This window comes from Photinus pyralis, unplaced genomic scaffold (genome assembly GCF_008802855.1).
Source record: "Photinus pyralis isolate 1611_PpyrPB1 unplaced genomic scaffold, Ppyr1.3 Ppyr1.4_LG2, whole genome shotgun sequence".
Classification (NCBI taxonomy): Eukaryota; Metazoa; Arthropoda; class Insecta; order Coleoptera; family Lampyridae; genus Photinus; species Photinus pyralis.
The window spans coordinates 15571682-15590022 of NW_022170403.1; the positions used below are offsets into that span (position 1 = coordinate 15571682).

An 18341-nucleotide genomic window follows, 5' to 3' on the forward strand; every position below is an offset into this window, starting at 1 on the left:
TGTTAAAAAATAGGTATAAAACTGGCCGGTTGCAGGAAAGCGAATTATAATCAAAATCCTACATTATTTGCCAAATCTGAGTTTAAGCAAGAATTTTGACATTTGATTCGTTGCCTACTGCAATATACCTTAAGCCAATCAAATATCTTAATACCGGATTAAACAATAATCCTGGATTATTTTTTTTGTGCAACTGGCCTTATGGTCCCTTTCGACAAGCTCTGAGTTATCCAGATGTAGCCGTCGCGTCGTCGTTTCCAGTTTTAGCGTATTTTTCATCAAAGTTGGGTGCACTATTGCCGTCACTTTCTCGGTCCGTCCGTTTGTCCGTCTGTCCCTCCGTCCGTCTATCCGAGGCCTTAACTACTTCTACAGTTTTCAAGATATTTAATTCGTTCTTTTTACATTCGGGAGAGTAGGTATAACTCTGGCACTCGAGCCAAGGAAAATCTTGACGATTAAACTGCGCATGTGCAGACTGCGCAATGTCAACTTTCTTATTTATGATTTTATGGAGATATTTCTTTGAAACTTTAACCATATATGCCTCTAGTAAAGAGAAACATAGCGCACATGCATAGCTATAACCTTTTGGGGAGTACTGATCAATTTATGGAAAATGCGCTGAAGTTGCTCGCCTTAGCTAGGGCCTTTTTACTTGTTTGTTTTCATATTACAGTAGGCCTATAAAGGCTCTCCATCCCCAAAATAGACAAAAATCCAGTCTATAGTCTGGAAAATTAGAGCACAGTAGCGTTGCTTTTTAAAGCGCAAAAAATGATTCCGCATCATACTAACAAAAATTATATTTGTCCTAACTTCATAACTTCAAATTTCTTATAAATCCTTCTTTCTTAACATAAGTATTAGGAAACCTTAGTGTAATTCCATGTTTTCATTTTTCATTAACTTTAAGAAAATTTTGATGGGAGTGATTTAACAATATTCATTAGGTACTTTTGTATGATTCGTACGTGGGTCCTAGATTAAAACATTCTTCCTTCGATTTCTTGGAAATCGTCATCATCCATTACCCCGAAACTCGCATGCACTTTGGTGTGTTCTAAAATATAATAGAATTACACAATCATATGATATGAGTAAGCATAAGCACTTCTTAAGCAGATGAGATATTATTGAGTCAGTGGCAATAGTTTTATAAGTGTCGGAAATGGGATAATTCATCAACGTAGGTACCACATAGTGTTTACTGAGATTTCATTGGTAGCTTTGGTATTATTATTGAAGATAGAGACTAGGATGTACAACTTAACATGCTGATAAAAATTCCGTACAACAATTCTGGATCAACAAAGCAGTACCTAAACGTTTACTTTATTAACCATGTATTTTTATGGCAACGATTTTGAGTGTCACAAAAGAGTGACAAAGTATATAGGTCGATATTGGAAAACATTAAAAACATGGTGTTCAGACTTCGGACCCATAATATCTATCACCGGAAGAAGTTCACTTATATAGTATTTACTCCGTTCGCAAATAAATTCTTGAGCATGCCCGCAATCTGCTCCGTAGAACATAGGACGATTATGATTCTCTCTATCCATATTTAGACAAGGATATTTTAAGTCAAATTCGGTATCATACCATGGAGGATACCAGTCTATACCTTCAGATTGTTTCTTTATAATCTCATTGTCTTCTACCCATTCAAAATTTGTTCCATCTTCGTTTAGTCGCCCACCAATCCACACATGGTAGATCTCTTTGTTTAAAACAAACGTCAGTATTTCTGCTAAATGTTTAATAAATTCATACCATAATCCATTTCCCCCATCATATGTACTAAAGCATGTATTACTTCTAGCGTGACCTTCACTAAGGTGGTGTTATGCGCAAGACATGTTTCGTATGCTTCGTCCCAACTTTGCTTTATATAATATATCGTATATTCCACATTGTTAAATGTGTGATATACTTTTTCCGGAGTTTGTACAATTTCTGAAAACATTGTGATAAATCATAAGCAATTAGGGGAAATATATTTCAAATTTGTGAGGTAGTTAAAAAAAAAGGTCATATAGTATGTCCCCAAAGGCCAGGTGAGGTTTACTATAATACCTATAATCGACCATCATTTTTCAAGAAACAGTCATTCGTTATAAAAAATCCTGCTTGTTCCAAAACTTTAAATGTAGCATGAAAAGAACGGTAGATTAGGTATAAGGAATCTCATGCCGAGGCCCGAGACATACTGTATATGCACTATTTAAACATTTACAAATGCCAATCGTGAATGGTTCATATATGGTGCTAATATAAATATTACAGTAGGTACTTTTCGAACAAATATAACTCATGCGCCGGCTGCAGCGTGTTTCCACAAACACTGCTTCATTTGCAAGATGCCTATCTAATACCAAACACCCTCCCCTCTGCCGTGTCTGATTCAAGAACCAAGGAGGAAAGTGGGTAACGCTATCCTTGTGGTCTGGAATTATTACATCGTCTGATATAAATCTCCAGCCACTTTCCGTGTATCGTCCACCTATCCATGCATTTTCCAAACCTAGAGCGTTAAATTAATAAAAATGCTGTGAAAATCTTAAACCTACTTGGTCGACCAATTAGTAAATATTTGCCCAAAATTCCGGTTTCGTTCGTATTACGAAAGGTAGCTAACTCCCCATTGTAATATTTTTGACACGCTCTTACAGCTTGTGACCATGATTTCTGGAACTCAATTATTATAAGAGTTTGATCAACTTTACATCTACCCTATCATAAAAAATTCCATATTTGTAATCGTTAACTATAATCCATTCCGCGGTAGTCATAGATCCATCGTACTTATTCTCAAATGCTAAAAATAGACTGTGAATAGCGGTGATTAATGGTATTGTTCTTACGCCTTTCACAAATCAATGCTCGTTTGAGCTTACAATCAAGGTTAAAGTACAAGCCATCATTGTGATTTCTACGAGAAAAGCAAAGACACTCCCGCCCCTGAGGCCTTATGTAATCGGTACCACGTAATATGAAGCAATTATTATCTACGAACTGTTCTCCGTTATCAATCCAAAAAAAATGTTCGGCATTCTTTCGACGTTCTGCTCCAATCCAGTAAGTATCTGCGTTTGGTGCGGTTTCCTCTAAACATCTGGCCAAAAAGGTTCTAACTTCCAGATCGCGAATGATAGCCAAAGATCCGTTCTCGAAGGTTTGACAAATAATTAGAGCTTCGTCCCAATTGACACGATACTCTAAGATAAGGTACTCTTTGTTGAGATAGACAAAGCTTAATTCTTTTGTATCTTCCCAATCGAATTCCATGCAGTCTAAAAATATTTGGAAAAAAGAACAGCACTTACTTAAGATGTGACGTACTAGTTAACAACGAATAAATTAGTACCAAACAAAAATATGTTCCAATACTTTGCACTTTGTTCATATTTATTTACTATTTTTGAGCAATTCAGTGCACTAGTAAATTAGGTGTGTTTGAGTAGTAGCATAAGATGTGTACCGCAATGGTCTGGAACTTGGGTGTTAATAATATACTTGCTGCTTTGGTAGTTACAATAAAAGTTCATTTAAACATAGCAATTGCGTATTGGTTCAAATAATCATACAACTAGAGTTCGAAATAACTTGACAGCATAATTTTACTGAGTCCTGATATCCGCATAGCTTTCAATTCTACACTAAATTTCGCACCTAAAAACATACTATTCTACGAGCACGGTTTGCTTTGCTGCGTTCAAAATTATTAGGCCTCGTGTAAATGGCTGAACTATAAACATTCTGGAACGGATGCAATATATAAAAAAGAAGAGCAGAAAAAACATCATGCCATGAACAATATAGCTGTATTTAGTGATGCCGCCGATACGAGACCAAGTCTCGTCTCGTCTCGTCTCGTCTCGAATTTTCGAACCATCAGTATCAGTTTGGTCTCGAAGTTTTTTTTTGTATTTATTAAGGATCCTCAGATCCTTTATAGTTTTGTATTGTCGTCCGTCCGTCCGTCCGTCCGTCCGTCCGTCCGTGTGCGCTCTAACTCTTTTTAAAAGTGACCGATTGTGTTGAAATTTGGTGTACGGGTACGTTGGACATTAAGGACGGACGCTATTGATTTTCAGGAAGCTGGTTCAACAGGAACAAAAGTTATAGGACTTCGAGTGAATCGGGAACAGGAAAAACTGCGTACTCAATATAATAGAAATCAACATATTTCATTCCCTAGGTCATGTATCGAGTTCGGACTTTCGCTAGATTATTCCCTATGACTCTTAGAAGTGTAACAATTCAATATAACTCTCTCTGTGGTCTAGGTCAAAAGTTTTAGAGCAAAATGTACCCAAAATTATTCTTTACACATGAATTTAGAGTTGTAAAAGCTTTCAAACGCATTATCTTGATGCTGAAAGAGTTGATAACGTGCACGTTTGATAACCGCATGTGTGTGATTAAAAAATGTTAAATTATTTTTCTGAGGCCACATGGATTTTGATCAAAATATGTCAAAATCGTTATTTATGCACCAAGATCGTTGGGAAAAAAACCAAGACTCAATGCCCCAGACATGAATTTGATGCATTTTTGTTAACTATAAAATGTATTTTGTAAGATTAAAATAAATTGTCGTTAAAAGTGATTGTAATACTGAGGATCCTTCGATATTTCGTTGTATCGGTTTATTTGTACTCCTTTTTTTTAAATTTTAATCAAGGAAAGGTAGCACGAATTCCAATTGTTTACATAAACCGTTCCTGACCTTACTGATTTAGGACTTAATTACCATAGCTCTTATACTGTAACTGTACTTTCTCTTAAATCCACTTAGACAGCTTTATTTTATTTTATTGGCGGACAATTGATTCATTAAACCTGTACCCTCATCAATAGCTGTATACCTGACTGAAATAATGGTATTTGTCTATGCGGGAAAAACAAGATTTGATTATAATATTTAATAGGATCTCCTTTACATTAAAAGCCCTTAATGCTCTCATTGTATTTTCACAAGTTTATGGCATTAAATCCAATCGTTTCTAGGTATAGGTATCTACAGTGACTAAATTTAGAACAGTGGATACAACCGGGTATCTCGTTTTTGAATGGTAGTTCGTTCTGGTCGCCAAAAATTGGAAAAGGCTTTGGTGCACCCCCTGGAGTTTGATGCTGCAAAGAAAACGTCTCATGGTAACACTCGCGTGTGCACCATTTCTTCAGAAGAAAAAAACGAAAATTGGGAAGAAATAATGAAAATATTACTGGAGTAACAACGGATAAAACGACGGGGACTGCAATGCTAGGCCTGTGGTAAAAAGGGCGTATTAGAAGAAATTGCCCGACAGTAACAACGACCAATAATCAGGAAAACTAGAACGGATCGATGGGACGAGCATCGACCTACCTAAATTATGCCCCGGAGCTAGACATATAAGTAGCACACTTAAGAGCCAACCTAATAGTTTATACATAGATGGTACTGCATTCGGGAAAATGTGTACGATGTTGTTAGATACGGGTGCAACGAAACCATCATAAGATCTTACCTAGTCCGAACGAAAAAATTGCAACTGAGGCTGAAAACGACAACTGGTGAGCAAATTCGTGTGCTGGAAGAGCTGACTGTCGATATTGGTATTGGATTCAACAAAGGTACGCATCAATTAAGTGCTGGTAGTAGACATCGTCGATGAGTTGATTTTGGGAATGGACCAGAAGAATGGAGTGCTTCCACTGGCCTATGAACAAGTTCCTATGCACAGATAATAAAACGGGGTGCGACACGTTATGCTTGTGGAACCTGCCGGAGTGTTACAACAAAGTTGTGATGGTTCGCATGGATGGATGTCTCCGAAAAATCTGCTTGGGCGTGACGGAACCCAATTATACCAACAAGGTACTAGTAAATGCTGAACAACTAACGCCTGTCCGGCTGATATTCCCGACCAAGTTAAGGAAGGGCACTGAGACTGGTACGTGTACCGCAGTATAGCTGCAGTAGCGCGTTGTGTGAATACAGCCAAGGGTGACGACACTTTGGAGTGCCCAAAAAGACTTCAAGCAATAATCACAACCTCCTGCAAGAATTTAACAACAAGCCAAAAGGACCACACTAAAACGTTAATTTGTCGCTACCAATATGTGTTTGCTAAAATAAATACGAGAGATATCCAACCTATTAAGCAACATTCGACAAGACTCCCATGGGTTTAGTTAAACGAGATGAAGCTGAAAAGATCTAGAGCAACATGGCTAGTCAAATGAGCCATCCATTGAAAATGAGGTTTAACTCCACCAATTTCAATGATTTAAATAAGAACCTTTTTTTGAGACATTGCCACAAATCCTTCTCTGATCAAACTCTGCTCTCGGATATCCCTGTTTCGATTCTCCGCTACTTACAAGGTTCTTAGTATTAATCTAGTATCTGTTAACAGTGCTGATATACAAATTGAATAGAAACATTTTGCAATTTGCGCATCGCAGCGATTTTTTCTAGTTAAAACTTTGAATGCATGCGACTATCGCAGCACATAGAACATTTACTATTTTTCTTGTAACAAAACCTGAAATATACTTAGTACCAGTAAGTACTTAGTTATGTCTATACCTAATAGGCAAATAGGTATTGCCGTTGTCTTGCTGGTAAAGGATGTCGAATAATAGTTCTACGTTATTTTAAGTGAATGGGAAAGTCGAAAACGCTCGGTATTGCATTATTCTTTAACACCTTCGTAGGTACCTTTCTAAAATCGGCTTCATTCCCCGCAAATGCACTATGGTGGGAGTAAATTTTTCTCTTCGAATGGCTCTGATCCATTGGCCCTTTAAACTTTTATCCGTTGAAAATCAGCATATTATTTAAAAATTTATCGACAGAGTACATGTTGATAAGGCACAAGTTAACCTAAGTTTATTGGATTATTCTCAGCAGAAATTTATCTGTTCACTAATTCGAGCTAATTACGAGAATGATTAATGAAGGGAACATCTAAAATAACAGCTTATTTCATTATATTGCATATCATCTCAGCGATTTTTGCCCCGCGGTGCATTGTGTGTTGCATACTGTGTCGACAACACCTTAGATACGTTAAGCGCAGTCTATAATAGCATTGAATAATGTTTTTATTCAATGATAATAGTTATAGCAAGTCTCTGAATTGTATGGATTACAATACAACAGAGAATAATTAATAATAATTCAATACAAGTTGACTGTGCCATTGGTTTGCATCAAATTGGTGCAACGAATTGATTTTTAGTCGCAGTACACAAAAATGGATCTTGAGAGAGATCGAGATGGATAGATGGTTCTAGAATTAGGCGTTGATCAGTTTCTTTAGTCAAATACAAATATCGCTTGGCACAAAATATTGTAAAAGAACTACTTTGATTATAATTGATCTTCAAGGATCTGAAATTCCCGAGTTTATATCAGAAGGTCCTAGTTTAAACCACAATTTTCTGAAATTAAAGTCAGAATCTCCTGAGAGCGTGTTTTCGTGTCATAATTTACCATGGCGAACTTTTCGCTGGTTGAATTTAATGAATATAATTTAATAATTGGCCAAACGGACAACAATGGATCACGATTCAAAAGCTAAAAGCTATCCATTTATGTATGGTTTGTAGGCCGACACTAACATGCTAAGTTAGTGTTTAATCCGCCAAAATCCAATAAAATTACCATCTCTCTATTCGGATCTATTAATATTAATTTCTGCACCATTCATTGGTGTTGAATGTTGATTGCTAAAATTCACGTAGGAAGAATCAGTACGGAAACGCATGATTGCGCAAAAAGGTACCGCCAAATTAACCCATGATTTGGAATAACCTTCTAGAAAACTCCCACGGTTAATTTGGCATTCACCCTCGAGAAAGTTCACTCTCCTGGCAGCTGGCCCCTCATAAGTTAGTTGTAAGTAGTTGAAGTTCAAGCAACTATTTTCGAATGCGAGTTCTTTTCGGAGCGAGAAGGAATACCTTGATAGGAAAAAGTCAAAACGAAGGCGAACCTTCTTTAGGACGAATTCTTCCTTAGAGGCGAATTTTCTTGGGAGAGCATATATTTCGGAGCTTCAAAACGTAACTGCATTTCCGAAATACCAAGAACTTGTTTTATATGTAGTCCAAGCACTGTTCTTGCAAGCACTCAAAGTAATAGAAGTAATTGAAAAGTTCTTTTAGTGCAAGCACTACTTTACTAAGTGCGGTCAAAATCTGATATCTAATCTCAAATCAGTTTGTGGATCGGTACCTATACGATATGCTACTAACATTTTGGTAACTATTTCACCATAACGCTACATCCACAAATTACACAGCGCATTTCAGTCAAAGAAAGCCACCCTTTATATAGTAATTCATTTTTTGATATTGAGACTGTAAAGAAATCGTGAAACAGGTCAACTTTAGTTTTGAGGAGGGCTCATTTTACGTAAAAATGGGGCTCACTTTTGTCAAATTTCTTCATTAATCTAGACCCGAAGCCATGGTTTACGAGCCATTCAGATTTGATGCAATCATTTGCTGATGACCAGCTAATTGAAAACATGTGAATACACAGTACGAAAAGTTCAGATCGTCTTCAACATTTTAACATGAGTAGGTAAACGTATCGAAACTACTAAACACTTACCATCAGCTGACGATAATCGAAATTTCATTAAAATACACCTGTAACGGTAATACCCTTTTCCAAACTTTCTTTAGGAATTTAACAAATCACAACGCACTATGTATTAAAAATTATGCTGTCGAAAATAAGATACTGAATGCATATTTGCCATTTTATTGCTACGATTTTTGCGCAATATATGGATACCTACTGAAGTGAACAATACGGAACTACTACGCTAAAATGAACTTTTACAGTAACAACATCACGTCGCTGTTGAGTATAAGTAATACCTTCTCTTGATTTTATTTATAAACACAATTGTTAAAGGCTTAAAAAGTTTGCAAAACAAGTGACTGCACCATTTGGGGAACAGGTACCATGTTGTACCACTTACAGCCGCATTAATTAATGGCGTAGGTTTGCAGTTGCGCGAAATAACAAAATAATTCGGGTCCATTTAAAGTACGAGCGAAATGGACAATAGTGGAACACATTTCTGTTTGGCATTTTTGTATTTAACGATGTATATTAGTAAGTCATTTAAAAGTAAGCTTTATTCTTTGTTATATAGACATTTCTAGACTGTATGGAAGATGGACACGAACCGAGCTTTGTCTATCTCAAGAAAGAATACATTCTATTAAACTACCGTGTCAATTGGGACGAAGCGCAAGTTATTTGCGAAACCTACGAAAATGGGTCCCTCGCTATCACTCGCAATCCAGCAATTAGGATCTTTTTAGCCAAATGTATAGAAGAATCAGCACCACATGCGGATAGTTACTGGATTGGAGCTGAACGTCCAAAAAACAGTAAAATTTTCCATTGGATCGATGACGGAGAGGAGTTTAAAGATACGTATTACTTTGTACTACATAGTGTGGATTACGTACAACCTGATGCTCGGGAGTGTCTCTGTTTTTCCCGTGAAAATCACAATGAGGCTTTATATTTCAACATAGACTGCAGGTTAAGACATGCACTGATTTGTGAAAGACGTAAGTATAGCAAGTGGCCACTGTTAATAATTAACGTTCCGTTTAGCATATGAGAACAAATACGATGGTTCTATGACCACCACCGATTGGATTGTGGTAAATGACCGCAGATACGGAATATTTTATGACCAGGTAAGCTTTAAGAGTCACGTAATTCAAATCAAACAATTTAGCCCTAGAGAACATGGTCAGAAGCCGTAAGAGACTGTCAAAAAAATCATAAGGCGGGATTGGCTTCTTTCCGGAATAAAAACGAAACGAGAATTGTAGGAAAGTATTTATTAATGGGCCGACCAAGTAAATTTCAAAACTTTCTTCCGCAGTTGCTTTTATTTAATTTTACAGGTTTGGAAAACGCATGGATAGGTGGGCGCTATAAGCAAAATGCTTGGAAATTCATATCAAACGACGTAATAATTTCGGACCACACGGATAGTAATACCTTATACCCTCCATGGTACTTAAATCGAACAACACAACGAGGAGGTTGCTTGGTATTAGATAGACACATCGCAAATGAAGCAGTGTTTATTGAAACTAGCTGCAACAGACGCAAAAGTTACATTTGTTCAAAAAGTATTATTGTATTTATATTAACACAGTACATTAAACCCTCCCTAAGTATTTTTCATTTGTAAAATATTCATGATAGAATTATATTCTAAAACTGCCCTTCGTGACAATGTCATTTTTTTAGGTATTTCGGAAACTCCCGACAAACTGTCTCGTTTTATCGACAAAATTGAGTACACCTTATACTATACAAAGCAAACATGGGACGAAGCATTCGAAACATGTCTTTCTCAGAACGGTACGTTAGCCAAAGTTACCCGCGAAGTAATACATTCATTGGTACAAATGATGGGCGAGGAAGATTACGGTATTAACTTGAAAGACATAAATCAACAATACTAATTTTTTTCTTTGTGAACAAGAGGTTTACCATGTGTGGATTGGTGGACGACTGGACGAACGCGGAATGGATTTTAAATGGGTGGAGGACAATGAGATTATAACAAAACAAACTGGTGGTATCGATTACTATCCCCCATGGTATGATGTCGAATTTAATACAAAATATCCTTGCCTCAATATGGACAGAGAGAATCATAACCGGCCTATTTTCTATGGAGTGGATTGCTCACGTGCTCAAGAATTTATTTGTGAACAGAGTAAATACGAGTATTTTACAAGTTATGAATATGGGTCTGCACAAAAACGCTTTCCAGATAATTTAGTTCATTACTTGAATATTTTATATTTCATTTATTTCACAGTTTGGTATGTGTAACCATTAAAGACATGATATTTTTGTGTTGTAAAAACCCACTCTTACAAAATTAGTTGTAGCTTTCATAGTCAACGCGCTATCCTTTCATCTTTAGTTGCTGAAAAAGTGCAGGATAACGTGTATACGTTTTACCGTTGACACCATATCCATGAAAAATTAACGTATAGTGAGGATCAATAGTACTCTACGTACAAAAACTTTTTAGGAGAGTTGTTATGAAGAGCGAAATAAATAAGGTGCATCTATTGATAGATTTTTTTAACTTAAAACTAAAATCATCATGGCCACTATTTGACTAAAAAGTTTTTGCACATATTTTGAGTGTTGTAATACAATATTGTTGTAGAATCTACACGTGGGCACAACCATTTCGGTGATGCAGACATCTTTGATGAAGAAATAGAGGCGAGAATGTTTTAATTAGAAGTTCTACAAATTTTGTAACATTGCGCGTAATAAATGATGCCAAAGATACAATTTTGTGAACGCAATTATAGTTTAAAGGTTGTTAATAAAACGAGACGAATTATTGTTCAGTTTTTGGGAATGCTCGATTGTCGAGAGTGCTTGGGCTGATACCGACGTGTTCGGGCCAGTAGCACCGATTGGCCTAGACAGTGTGAAATCCTTCGTCACTTTTATTGATGACTGAAGTTGTTTCACTGTGACGTTGAAGCCACAGATACTGCATAGAGCCAATGTCGAAGTTTTCGAGTGATTTTGCCCGTAGAAAGCTTACGTGACGGCTTAGGTGGGAAACTAGATATGAAGAAATGTCCATGGGGCAGCCAAAGTGTTTTGAACAGAGCGGCAATCTGGTGCGTCTTCTAGATAAGCGTGAAATGGCCGTTTCTATGACCCCATAGTTGAACAGCTGAGGTTTTCAAGGAGCGCAAATGACGTGCTGATCGGGAAAGAAATGATAATACTTGTGATTCACGTTCACGAAGTGATAATTGCAGGATCCGCGAGTAGTTGAAGTTGTTAAGCGATGTTTAGCAAAAGAGTTTCAGATGACCAACGGCGGGGTTTTCTCAATATATTTGACATGAGCAAATGCAAACCTGGGTACACTGCATTGAAAATGAGACAATGGGCCGAACATATGCGATCGATGCAATTATATAGGGAATTAGATGAAACAGATGTTACAGCAGTTCTAAATGTGTATTCAGCTGCTGACTGAGCAAATAATGCATCTTCAAGGTGTTAAGATGCACTATTCCTTATATAGCAGAAGACGCTGCCGCTGTTGTCTGCGGAGCGAAGTTGAATGCGATGTGTAACCACAGTGCAAGAATAGTACACTATAGTGTAACGTAGCATGTCATCAGATCTGTTTAAAATTTGTCGCATAAAGGATCATGGATTTGATTCGAAAGACCGACTGGCTTTCAAAAAAATAAACGGTCCATTTAAGAGTTCCTGAAGGAGATTGTTTGGGAAGGGTGGATTCGTCTTGCATATCTCCGCTCTGAGAACCTACCAGCCATCTAGCGTTTTGTCCCACATTACTGGACGCTCTTCAATCGAGATCTTTAGGTTAGGTCGATCTCTTGCTTCATTTCACAACGTAGGTACAACACAACTGAACAACTAACTGCAGCAAATTGCATATAAATTCCTACCGAAACAAATTAATACGGACAAGTGTGAACCAGTTCATAAACCTTCAAGTGTTTCTAATAAACACTTCGCTTTTTTTCATCGGTCCTGTGACGGAGGAGTAGAACTAGAAACCCCTCCGTTTGTGCACCGGTACCAGACCAATTTTTTTACGGACGTCGATAAGTGTGAATGCTCAAATATAAGTGTGTTCCTACAGTATCCGGTAATTTCACCCCGTTAGTTTACCCCCCCCCCTCCCCGTTAAAAAAACGGATAATATGGAGGTACTCTTAGGTATTTGTTCAATTCCGCTCTCATGGAAGATGGGTGTGGCAAGTTTGAGGGACCACAAAGAACTCCATGGCGAAAAGAAGATGCATATTTAATTTTTGACAGATAAGTAGGTACCTACTATGATTAAATATAGCATTAAATCGTTGATTGGAACCATTCGACGAAAAGAAACTGCAAAGCGCTCTGTTTTATCAAAACAACCCTTACTTCCACCAAACAAGTAATCTTGCCCTCTGAAAACAAGAAAAATTTGAAATATGTACCTAGATACTTTTGCAAATCGGCTAATTTTGATTGGGGCTGGTTACTGGAAGAATAAGATACCTTCACCCCTTTCGCTTTCTGAATTAAATGGGTACGAAAAAATTGTCCATTGCAATACCCAGGAATTGTAAACCGGCACCAGATTTTACTCTCGAACTCGCAGAATACCTACCCATTAAAACAATTGATCTCTGTTAAGTGCAACACATCAATTCCACCCTAATAAATCCTTGCACGGAATACGATCGAGAATAAACATAAAAGGAACATTTCGCAGTATCTATGCAATATATGCAATAAGATAAATTTTAAATAATCTAAAATGCACTCCTCTGATACAGACTATATTGGGAAACACATAATACATGCACCCAGACGACACATTTAGGACTCATTGTATTGTAAAAAACCTACGTGTTTCGCCTCTCTTTACAGCAATATAGCCTCCGCTTTCTAAATTTACTTTAGCTCATATAATAGGATCTTCAGTAAATAATGAAGCAGAACTTGATATATCAATTTTCAAAGAGAAGCTTAATGGACCTATTGTGATTAAGAGTATATATTCCGCACAAGAAGCTTATATAAAGTTCAGTTACTAGGACGCAACGATGAACATTCTTAAAATTAAGGTAATTTACTACGTTAGTTTTTAGTGTGTACCTTATCATTTTTGTAATTTTCAGAATGTCACACATCCTCTGTTTTTAATTACTGTTTTGTGTTTAATGTGGATTCATTGTCAAAAAATAGAGTTTCCCGAATGGGACACAAAACGAGATGTACAATATTTTGATACGTTTATGGAGAAGCCACTGTGCGCTATTAACTCAGTTAATACCTGCGAGGATGAACGAAATGTAGCTTTTTTTAATTGGTTATTCAAAAATCGCAAAGAAAACAGTATGACCACACAACCTTTCTCCACAGTATGTATACTTTCGCTTCAATATTATGGTATCTTTCTTATGTGTATATATTGTGTTGCTTTGTTTTAACAATGTCGTACTGTAAATTTGATTTTAGAACAAATTCAGCAAATCTATCCGAACAGTTCCATTATTCCAAAAAAAGGGTCTTTCTTGTGCATGTAAAGGAGAGCCGGAGATGAAATACCTTGGAATAATGTATTTCCCTAGGTAAGACTACATTGTCGCAAGAGTAATATTTTATTAGGTAACTTACAGACAACTACCAACGATAAAATGTAAACCAAGCAGTTGCCTAGGCGGTCCTTATCAATGCCGCCCTAAGGAATATAAGGTGCACGTATTGAAACAAAAGCAAGCTGAAGATTTAGATGTTTCCGACGCAACTTGTTCGTCTACTCCACACAGTGTGAGAGATTTCTTCATTCCAGAGGAGATTACAATAACAGTTGCTTGTGAATGCGCACCGTAAGATTAATATAACCTGCATCGTTATCTACAAAAAATTAAAGAATTATAGCTACAGCAGATATATAATATACATATATATACGTAGATACTAAATAATTATTTTTATGTCTTACTAACCTATCATAGCACATTTTATATCTGTGATACGCGGGCATAAAGTACCACTTTATGCCCTAGGGCATTAAGTATCACCATAGTAACTCATTTATACATAATGACAAAACAAACAAATATTTGCAAGTCATTGAAAATTAGAAACGTCAATTATTAATTGTCAATACCTACTAAATCACGTGATTGGCCTTATTTCGTATAGTTTCTGGAACTTCTTGCTCATTCACGATGAATTGAATTATTTAAAATTACGTTTGACGTTTGGATGGTTTCAATCACATCAACAAATTCGAACCACGCATACTCGATCAAACATAATGAATTATTTTGTAAACGAATTTTGACGAAGAAAACTATTTGTAAAACATAAAATTGTGTATGTACCACGGGCATAAACTGATGTTTATACTCTCGGGCGACTAAAAAGCTCTCGGGCCATAGGCCCTCTAGCTTTTTAACTCGTCACCCTCGAGAATATAAACATCACTATTATGCCCTTAATACATAAATAACTATTGTATCACTTCGCCATATTTAAACATGTACAGCTTCCTATACTTGTTAGCACAAGAATAATAATTTGCAATGGGCTCAGGAGTCAGGGCTGTAATATGTTAGTTGCCCCAACAGAATTTATATAATTTATAATAGTTTACGCACAACTGCATCATATTCGTTTACATCTTAGTTACCACGACCGAAAATTTGACATTACACCCGTCAAAATTTTGCCGGCCCGTGGGCCTGTAAAAGAATTCAAAAGCCCGCATCAATATCTATCATCTTTATTATGAAAATTACTACATTTATTGTAAGTATTGCAACAGTATTGTGTCAATTTGCTAGTTTTCGTTTTTGGTGTTGTTACAACTAAGACAGAACCCCTGCCTTCGTTATCATTTACTGATATATTTGCTTGTTCTTCCCTCCGCAAGGCCCCATAAATACCAAATATTAAACCAACGTAAAATAATGACGTTTATACTTGTCCATAATGTCGAGAATGTTACCTAATAAATACGTATCATCTGGAGTTTCCTTCATAAACTTGATCACGTTTGCTTTAGATAATATCTTAGCTTTTTTGAACTCATGGGCAATGAATTTACTTTTCAAGAATGACACCAGCTTACAATATTTGCTAATATCAACATTTTTCTTGATTAATAACATTTTCTTTATCATGGAGTATTTAGCCCACAAAGAACTGCACTGGTAAGTTTTCGACTATAAATGAACAAAAAAGGATAACGCCTAGGACACAGAATCTAGGATAACAATTAATAAAAAAAAACCATTTTAACATACCTTCTCGCTAAAATACGCTAGTAAAACGGTTTCATTGATAAATGTCACCTTTTTTTCCTTCATCCAGACTTCCCAAGATGAAAACTCCTTTTCATATCGGTCTTAAGATTTGCTTGGGGTTAAACCCAACATAGCTTCATCAGCTTCCACTAATATTTCAGAGGGAATTTGCTCAGCCTTTACTTCCATTCCGAAATTATGAAAATTTTTGTTTTACAATGTTTGTTTTTTTCCTTAGAAACAAGTATCCTAGGGCCCTAGGTGACGAGCGGTGAATTTAAATCACTGTCGTATTTTTTCATCGTTTTTAACCATTTTTAATTCAATTTTGTAGGTTGTGTGCAGTTGTGCGTAAAACGTTGTACATGCCTCGAACCGGATGAAGATTACGAGCTTGGCCTCATAAGGGCCCTCCTTCGTCGGGTCTAAAACTTATACCTCCGGCCCTCTACCTATAATGAACAACAACCAAACGACCCCAATTATATAGGTAATTGGTTGGCACCTACTAGGAGACGTTGGAAAATAGGGCCACGCAATCTTGGCAGAATTAGCAATTTCTCACACACGATCTGCTAGCGTCAATTTTTTTGTGCATACTCGTGGAAATTTTTGTGGTTCGTTCTTGCGCACAACGCGCACGGAGATACGTCACGGATTTTGGTACCAACACCCATAACCGAATCGTTTGGGTTAAAAAAAATAAATTCATTTGAATGAAGTAAACGAAAAGACGAAAAAAAATAGTTAGTCTTGCAACAACACTTATTTATATCATGGTAGCGAGAAGACAAATAATTTCGATTTTTGTATTGCACACCCTAAACACTAACAATGGAGTAAACCAACGGACAAACGGACTAACAATGGAAAATAAACGCTGCCAATTAACGGTAACTTTAAACACTATGATTTTGAGCATTCCACTCCCAAAGGACAACATGCTCAGTGCCAAAAGTCCCAAACGTAGGTACTTACTTTTCAAAATAGGATTCTATTATTGCGATGGCCCACGAGGAAGAACTAATGATCAGTGCAGTCCCTATAAGTATTACAGGAGTTAAAATTTTCAATAGTCTGCCAATTACCATTACAACGGCCAACAACTTCCATACGTTCAAACGTAAACTAAGTCTCTAGACAAGATGTTCTATAACGTTGAAAAACTCTTAAATGATCCTGGTGCTCCTCGGTACATAGCAAATCGTTAATTGTATTTCTGTGCTTGTTTCACTGTTTTATTGTACATTTGTCCTCACATTTGACTTTGTCCTATACATTTTTATGTCGTAACAGGATTAAATAAATATTATTATTATTATGTAATTTAAAAAACACTCTGTATCACCACTTCCCACACGTTTCTGCACATTCAATTAAGGTGAGACAGTTGTTGAAGTTGATGGGGAATCTGACCCAGTGGTTGTAGAAGCAGCTGGAGAGGTAGTTTCTGTTGACGAAGAACTTTCAGACTGTGAACTGCTAGTAGTAGTTGAAGTATTAGCTGGCATGGTAGTAGTTTCTGCATCATCATCATCATCATCAGCATCACAAAATATATCACAAAAGAAATCTCCTAGAAAATCGAAGAGACCATCATCCTCATCATCGTTGCAATCTTTACAAGCGCCCTTAAAAATAAATTATAGTTTAGTAACCAATTTTCTATTATCTAAACACGTTTTATCATATTTAACATAAAAAAAGTATCAAGCATATATTTACCAAGAAACCAAATCCGTGAGATGATGCTAAGCACATCGCAACCAAAAACAAACTTAGTGCGCAAACCATGATCTTAAAGTTACTAAGAGATCCATAACTCCGATTCTTATATATTTGTAACAACTAAAATAATTATGCACATTTCTCTTACAATAATATTAATAGTCACGTTCAAAGTATTAAAATAAAAGAAGTTATAATTTCATGTAGTAAAACTATTATGGCAAGTTATTATTTCACAATGATTCATAAAGCAACCTTGTGCTCCATTTCATAGTTTAAACTCGGAATTTCCCAATGAATAGGTAAATCTTATTGACTATGTCAATTGGCACACATGACCTATTAAAGCGCACCAACAGGAATCAGCAACTGCAACATTTATAATAATATATGTACTAGGTCAAGGTGTGTTCAAAAGGTATCGAACCTTTGATCGGGATACATATATTTATTGATTTGTAGGTCGGAAACTTTAATCCCCTTCAAAGTAGTCTACTTGGTGATGCGCACACTTTTCCCAGCACTTCCGCCATCAACTCCTGTGAGGCTATAACCTTGAAACGTAAAGGTTCGGTGAAAATTTGAAGCAGGGTCGGCCTACCTTCCATTCCGAGGCACACAGATTCTTGGCAGCCCGTAGGATATGGTCTTTGTTCCTCCTGTTTATATGTCCCCAGTATCTCATCTGTCTCATCTTCAGTCTCCTGGTGATCGTCTTTCCCTCTAGTAGTTCC

The 18341-nt window shown here is 36.6% G+C and overlaps 4 protein-coding genes across 11 annotated transcripts; 2 read left to right on the forward strand and 2 right to left on the reverse strand.

Annotated features, from left to right (window-relative positions):
• Positions 1-40: 40 nt before the first annotated feature.
• Positions 41-8969, reverse strand: LOC116164822 (macrophage mannose receptor 1-like). Of its 7 annotated transcripts, none has more exons than XM_031479044.1 (9): positions 8621-8869; positions 3488-3665; positions 2871-3299; positions 2739-2824; positions 2577-2694; positions 2300-2530; positions 1780-1962; positions 1490-1726; positions 41-1063 (listed from the first exon to the last, which is right to left on the reverse strand). In XM_031479044.1, the coding sequence occupies exons 2-9, from the start codon at positions 3552-3554 to the stop codon at positions 987-989; spliced, it is 1428 nt and encodes a 475-aa protein (XP_031334904.1). In that variant the 5' UTR covers positions 3555-3665; positions 8621-8869; the 3' UTR covers positions 41-986. The 7 variants fall into 7 exon arrangements, with proteins under 7 accessions (XP_031334904.1, XP_031334903.1, XP_031334909.1 ...); XM_031479043.1 differs by having other exon boundaries at positions 3488-3678; XM_031479048.1 differs by lacking the exon at positions 8621-8869 and adding an exon at positions 8893-8969 and having other exon boundaries at positions 42-1063; positions 3349-3496.
• A 5-nt stretch (positions 8970-8974) lies between these two features.
• LOC116164821 lies at positions 8975-11422 on the forward strand. Of its 2 annotated transcripts, XM_031479042.1 has the most exons (8): positions 8975-9133; positions 9184-9600; positions 9647-9732; positions 9780-9897; positions 9946-10176; positions 10298-10480; positions 10536-10772; positions 11238-11422. In XM_031479042.1, exons 1-8 carry the CDS (start codon positions 9076-9078, stop codon positions 11309-11311), a joined length of 1404 nt encoding a protein of 467 aa, XP_031334902.1. In that variant the 5' UTR covers positions 8975-9075; the 3' UTR covers positions 11312-11422. The 2 variants fall into 2 exon arrangements, with proteins under 2 accessions (XP_031334902.1, XP_031334901.1); XM_031479041.1 differs by lacking the exon at positions 11238-11422 and having other exon boundaries at positions 10536-11087.
• Positions 11423-12792: 1370 nt separating this feature from the next.
• On the forward strand, positions 12793-14511 carry LOC116164824. The gene is made up of 4 exons (XM_031479051.1): positions 12793-13689; positions 13744-13986; positions 14084-14196; positions 14245-14511. The coding sequence occupies exons 1-4, from the start codon at positions 13669-13671 to the stop codon at positions 14456-14458; spliced, it is 591 nt and encodes a 196-aa protein (XP_031334911.1). The 5' UTR covers positions 12793-13668; the 3' UTR covers positions 14459-14511.
• A 2121-nt stretch (positions 14512-16632) lies between these two features.
• Positions 16633-17768, reverse strand: LOC116164825 (flocculation protein FLO11-like). Its single transcript, XM_031479052.1, has 2 exons — positions 17605-17768; positions 16633-17510 (listed from the first exon to the last, which is right to left on the reverse strand). The coding sequence occupies exons 1-2, from the start codon at positions 17671-17673 to the stop codon at positions 17256-17258; spliced, it is 324 nt and encodes a 107-aa protein (XP_031334912.1). The 5' UTR covers positions 17674-17768; the 3' UTR covers positions 16633-17255.
• Positions 17769-18341: the final 573 nt, after the last annotated feature.

What these genes read in the sequence shown, in the direction of transcription:
- LOC116164822 (XM_031479044.1), bottom strand. Translation starts at nt 3,554, where the DNA reads ATGAACTTTTATTGTAACTACCAAAGCAGCAAGTATATTATTAACACC. An exon ending in ATGGAATTTTTTATGATAGG is followed by an intron (nt 2,695 to 2,738) that starts GTAGATGTAAAG and finishes ATTGAGTTCCAG; the next exon opens with AAATCATGGTCACAAGCTGT. An exon ending in GATGGGGGAAATGGATTATG is followed by an intron (nt 1,727 to 1,779) that starts GTATGAATTTAT and finishes TTTTAAACAAAG; the next exon opens with AGATCTACCATGTGTGGATT.
- LOC116164821 (XM_031479041.1), top strand. Translation starts at nt 9,076, where the DNA reads ATGGACAATAGTGGAACACATTTCTGTTTGGCATTTTTGTATTTAACG. An exon ending in TGCACTGATTTGTGAAAGAC is followed by an intron (nt 9,601 to 9,646) that starts GTAAGTATAGCA and finishes CGTTCCGTTTAG; the next exon opens with CATATGAGAACAAATACGAT. An exon ending in AAGTTACATTTGTTCAAAAA is followed by an intron (nt 10,177 to 10,297) that starts GTATTATTGTAT and finishes TCATTTTTTTAG; the next exon opens with GTATTTCGGAAACTCCCGAC.
- LOC116164824 (XM_031479051.1), top strand. Translation starts at nt 13,669, where the DNA reads ATGAACATTCTTAAAATTAAG. An exon ending in CCACACAACCTTTCTCCACA is followed by an intron (nt 13,987 to 14,083) that starts GTATGTATACTT and finishes ATTTGATTTTAG; the next exon opens with AACAAATTCAGCAAATCTAT. An exon ending in GGAATAATGTATTTCCCTAG is followed by an intron (nt 14,197 to 14,244) that starts GTAAGACTACAT and finishes GGTAACTTACAG; the next exon opens with ACAACTACCAACGATAAAAT.
- LOC116164825 (XM_031479052.1), bottom strand. Translation starts at nt 17,673, where the DNA reads ATGGTTTGCGCACTAAGTTTGTTTTTGGTTGCGATGTGCTTAGCATCA. An exon ending in CTCACGGATTTGGTTTCTTG is followed by an intron (nt 17,511 to 17,604) that starts GTAAATATATGC and finishes TTTATTTTTAAG; the next exon opens with GGCGCTTGTAAAGATTGCAA.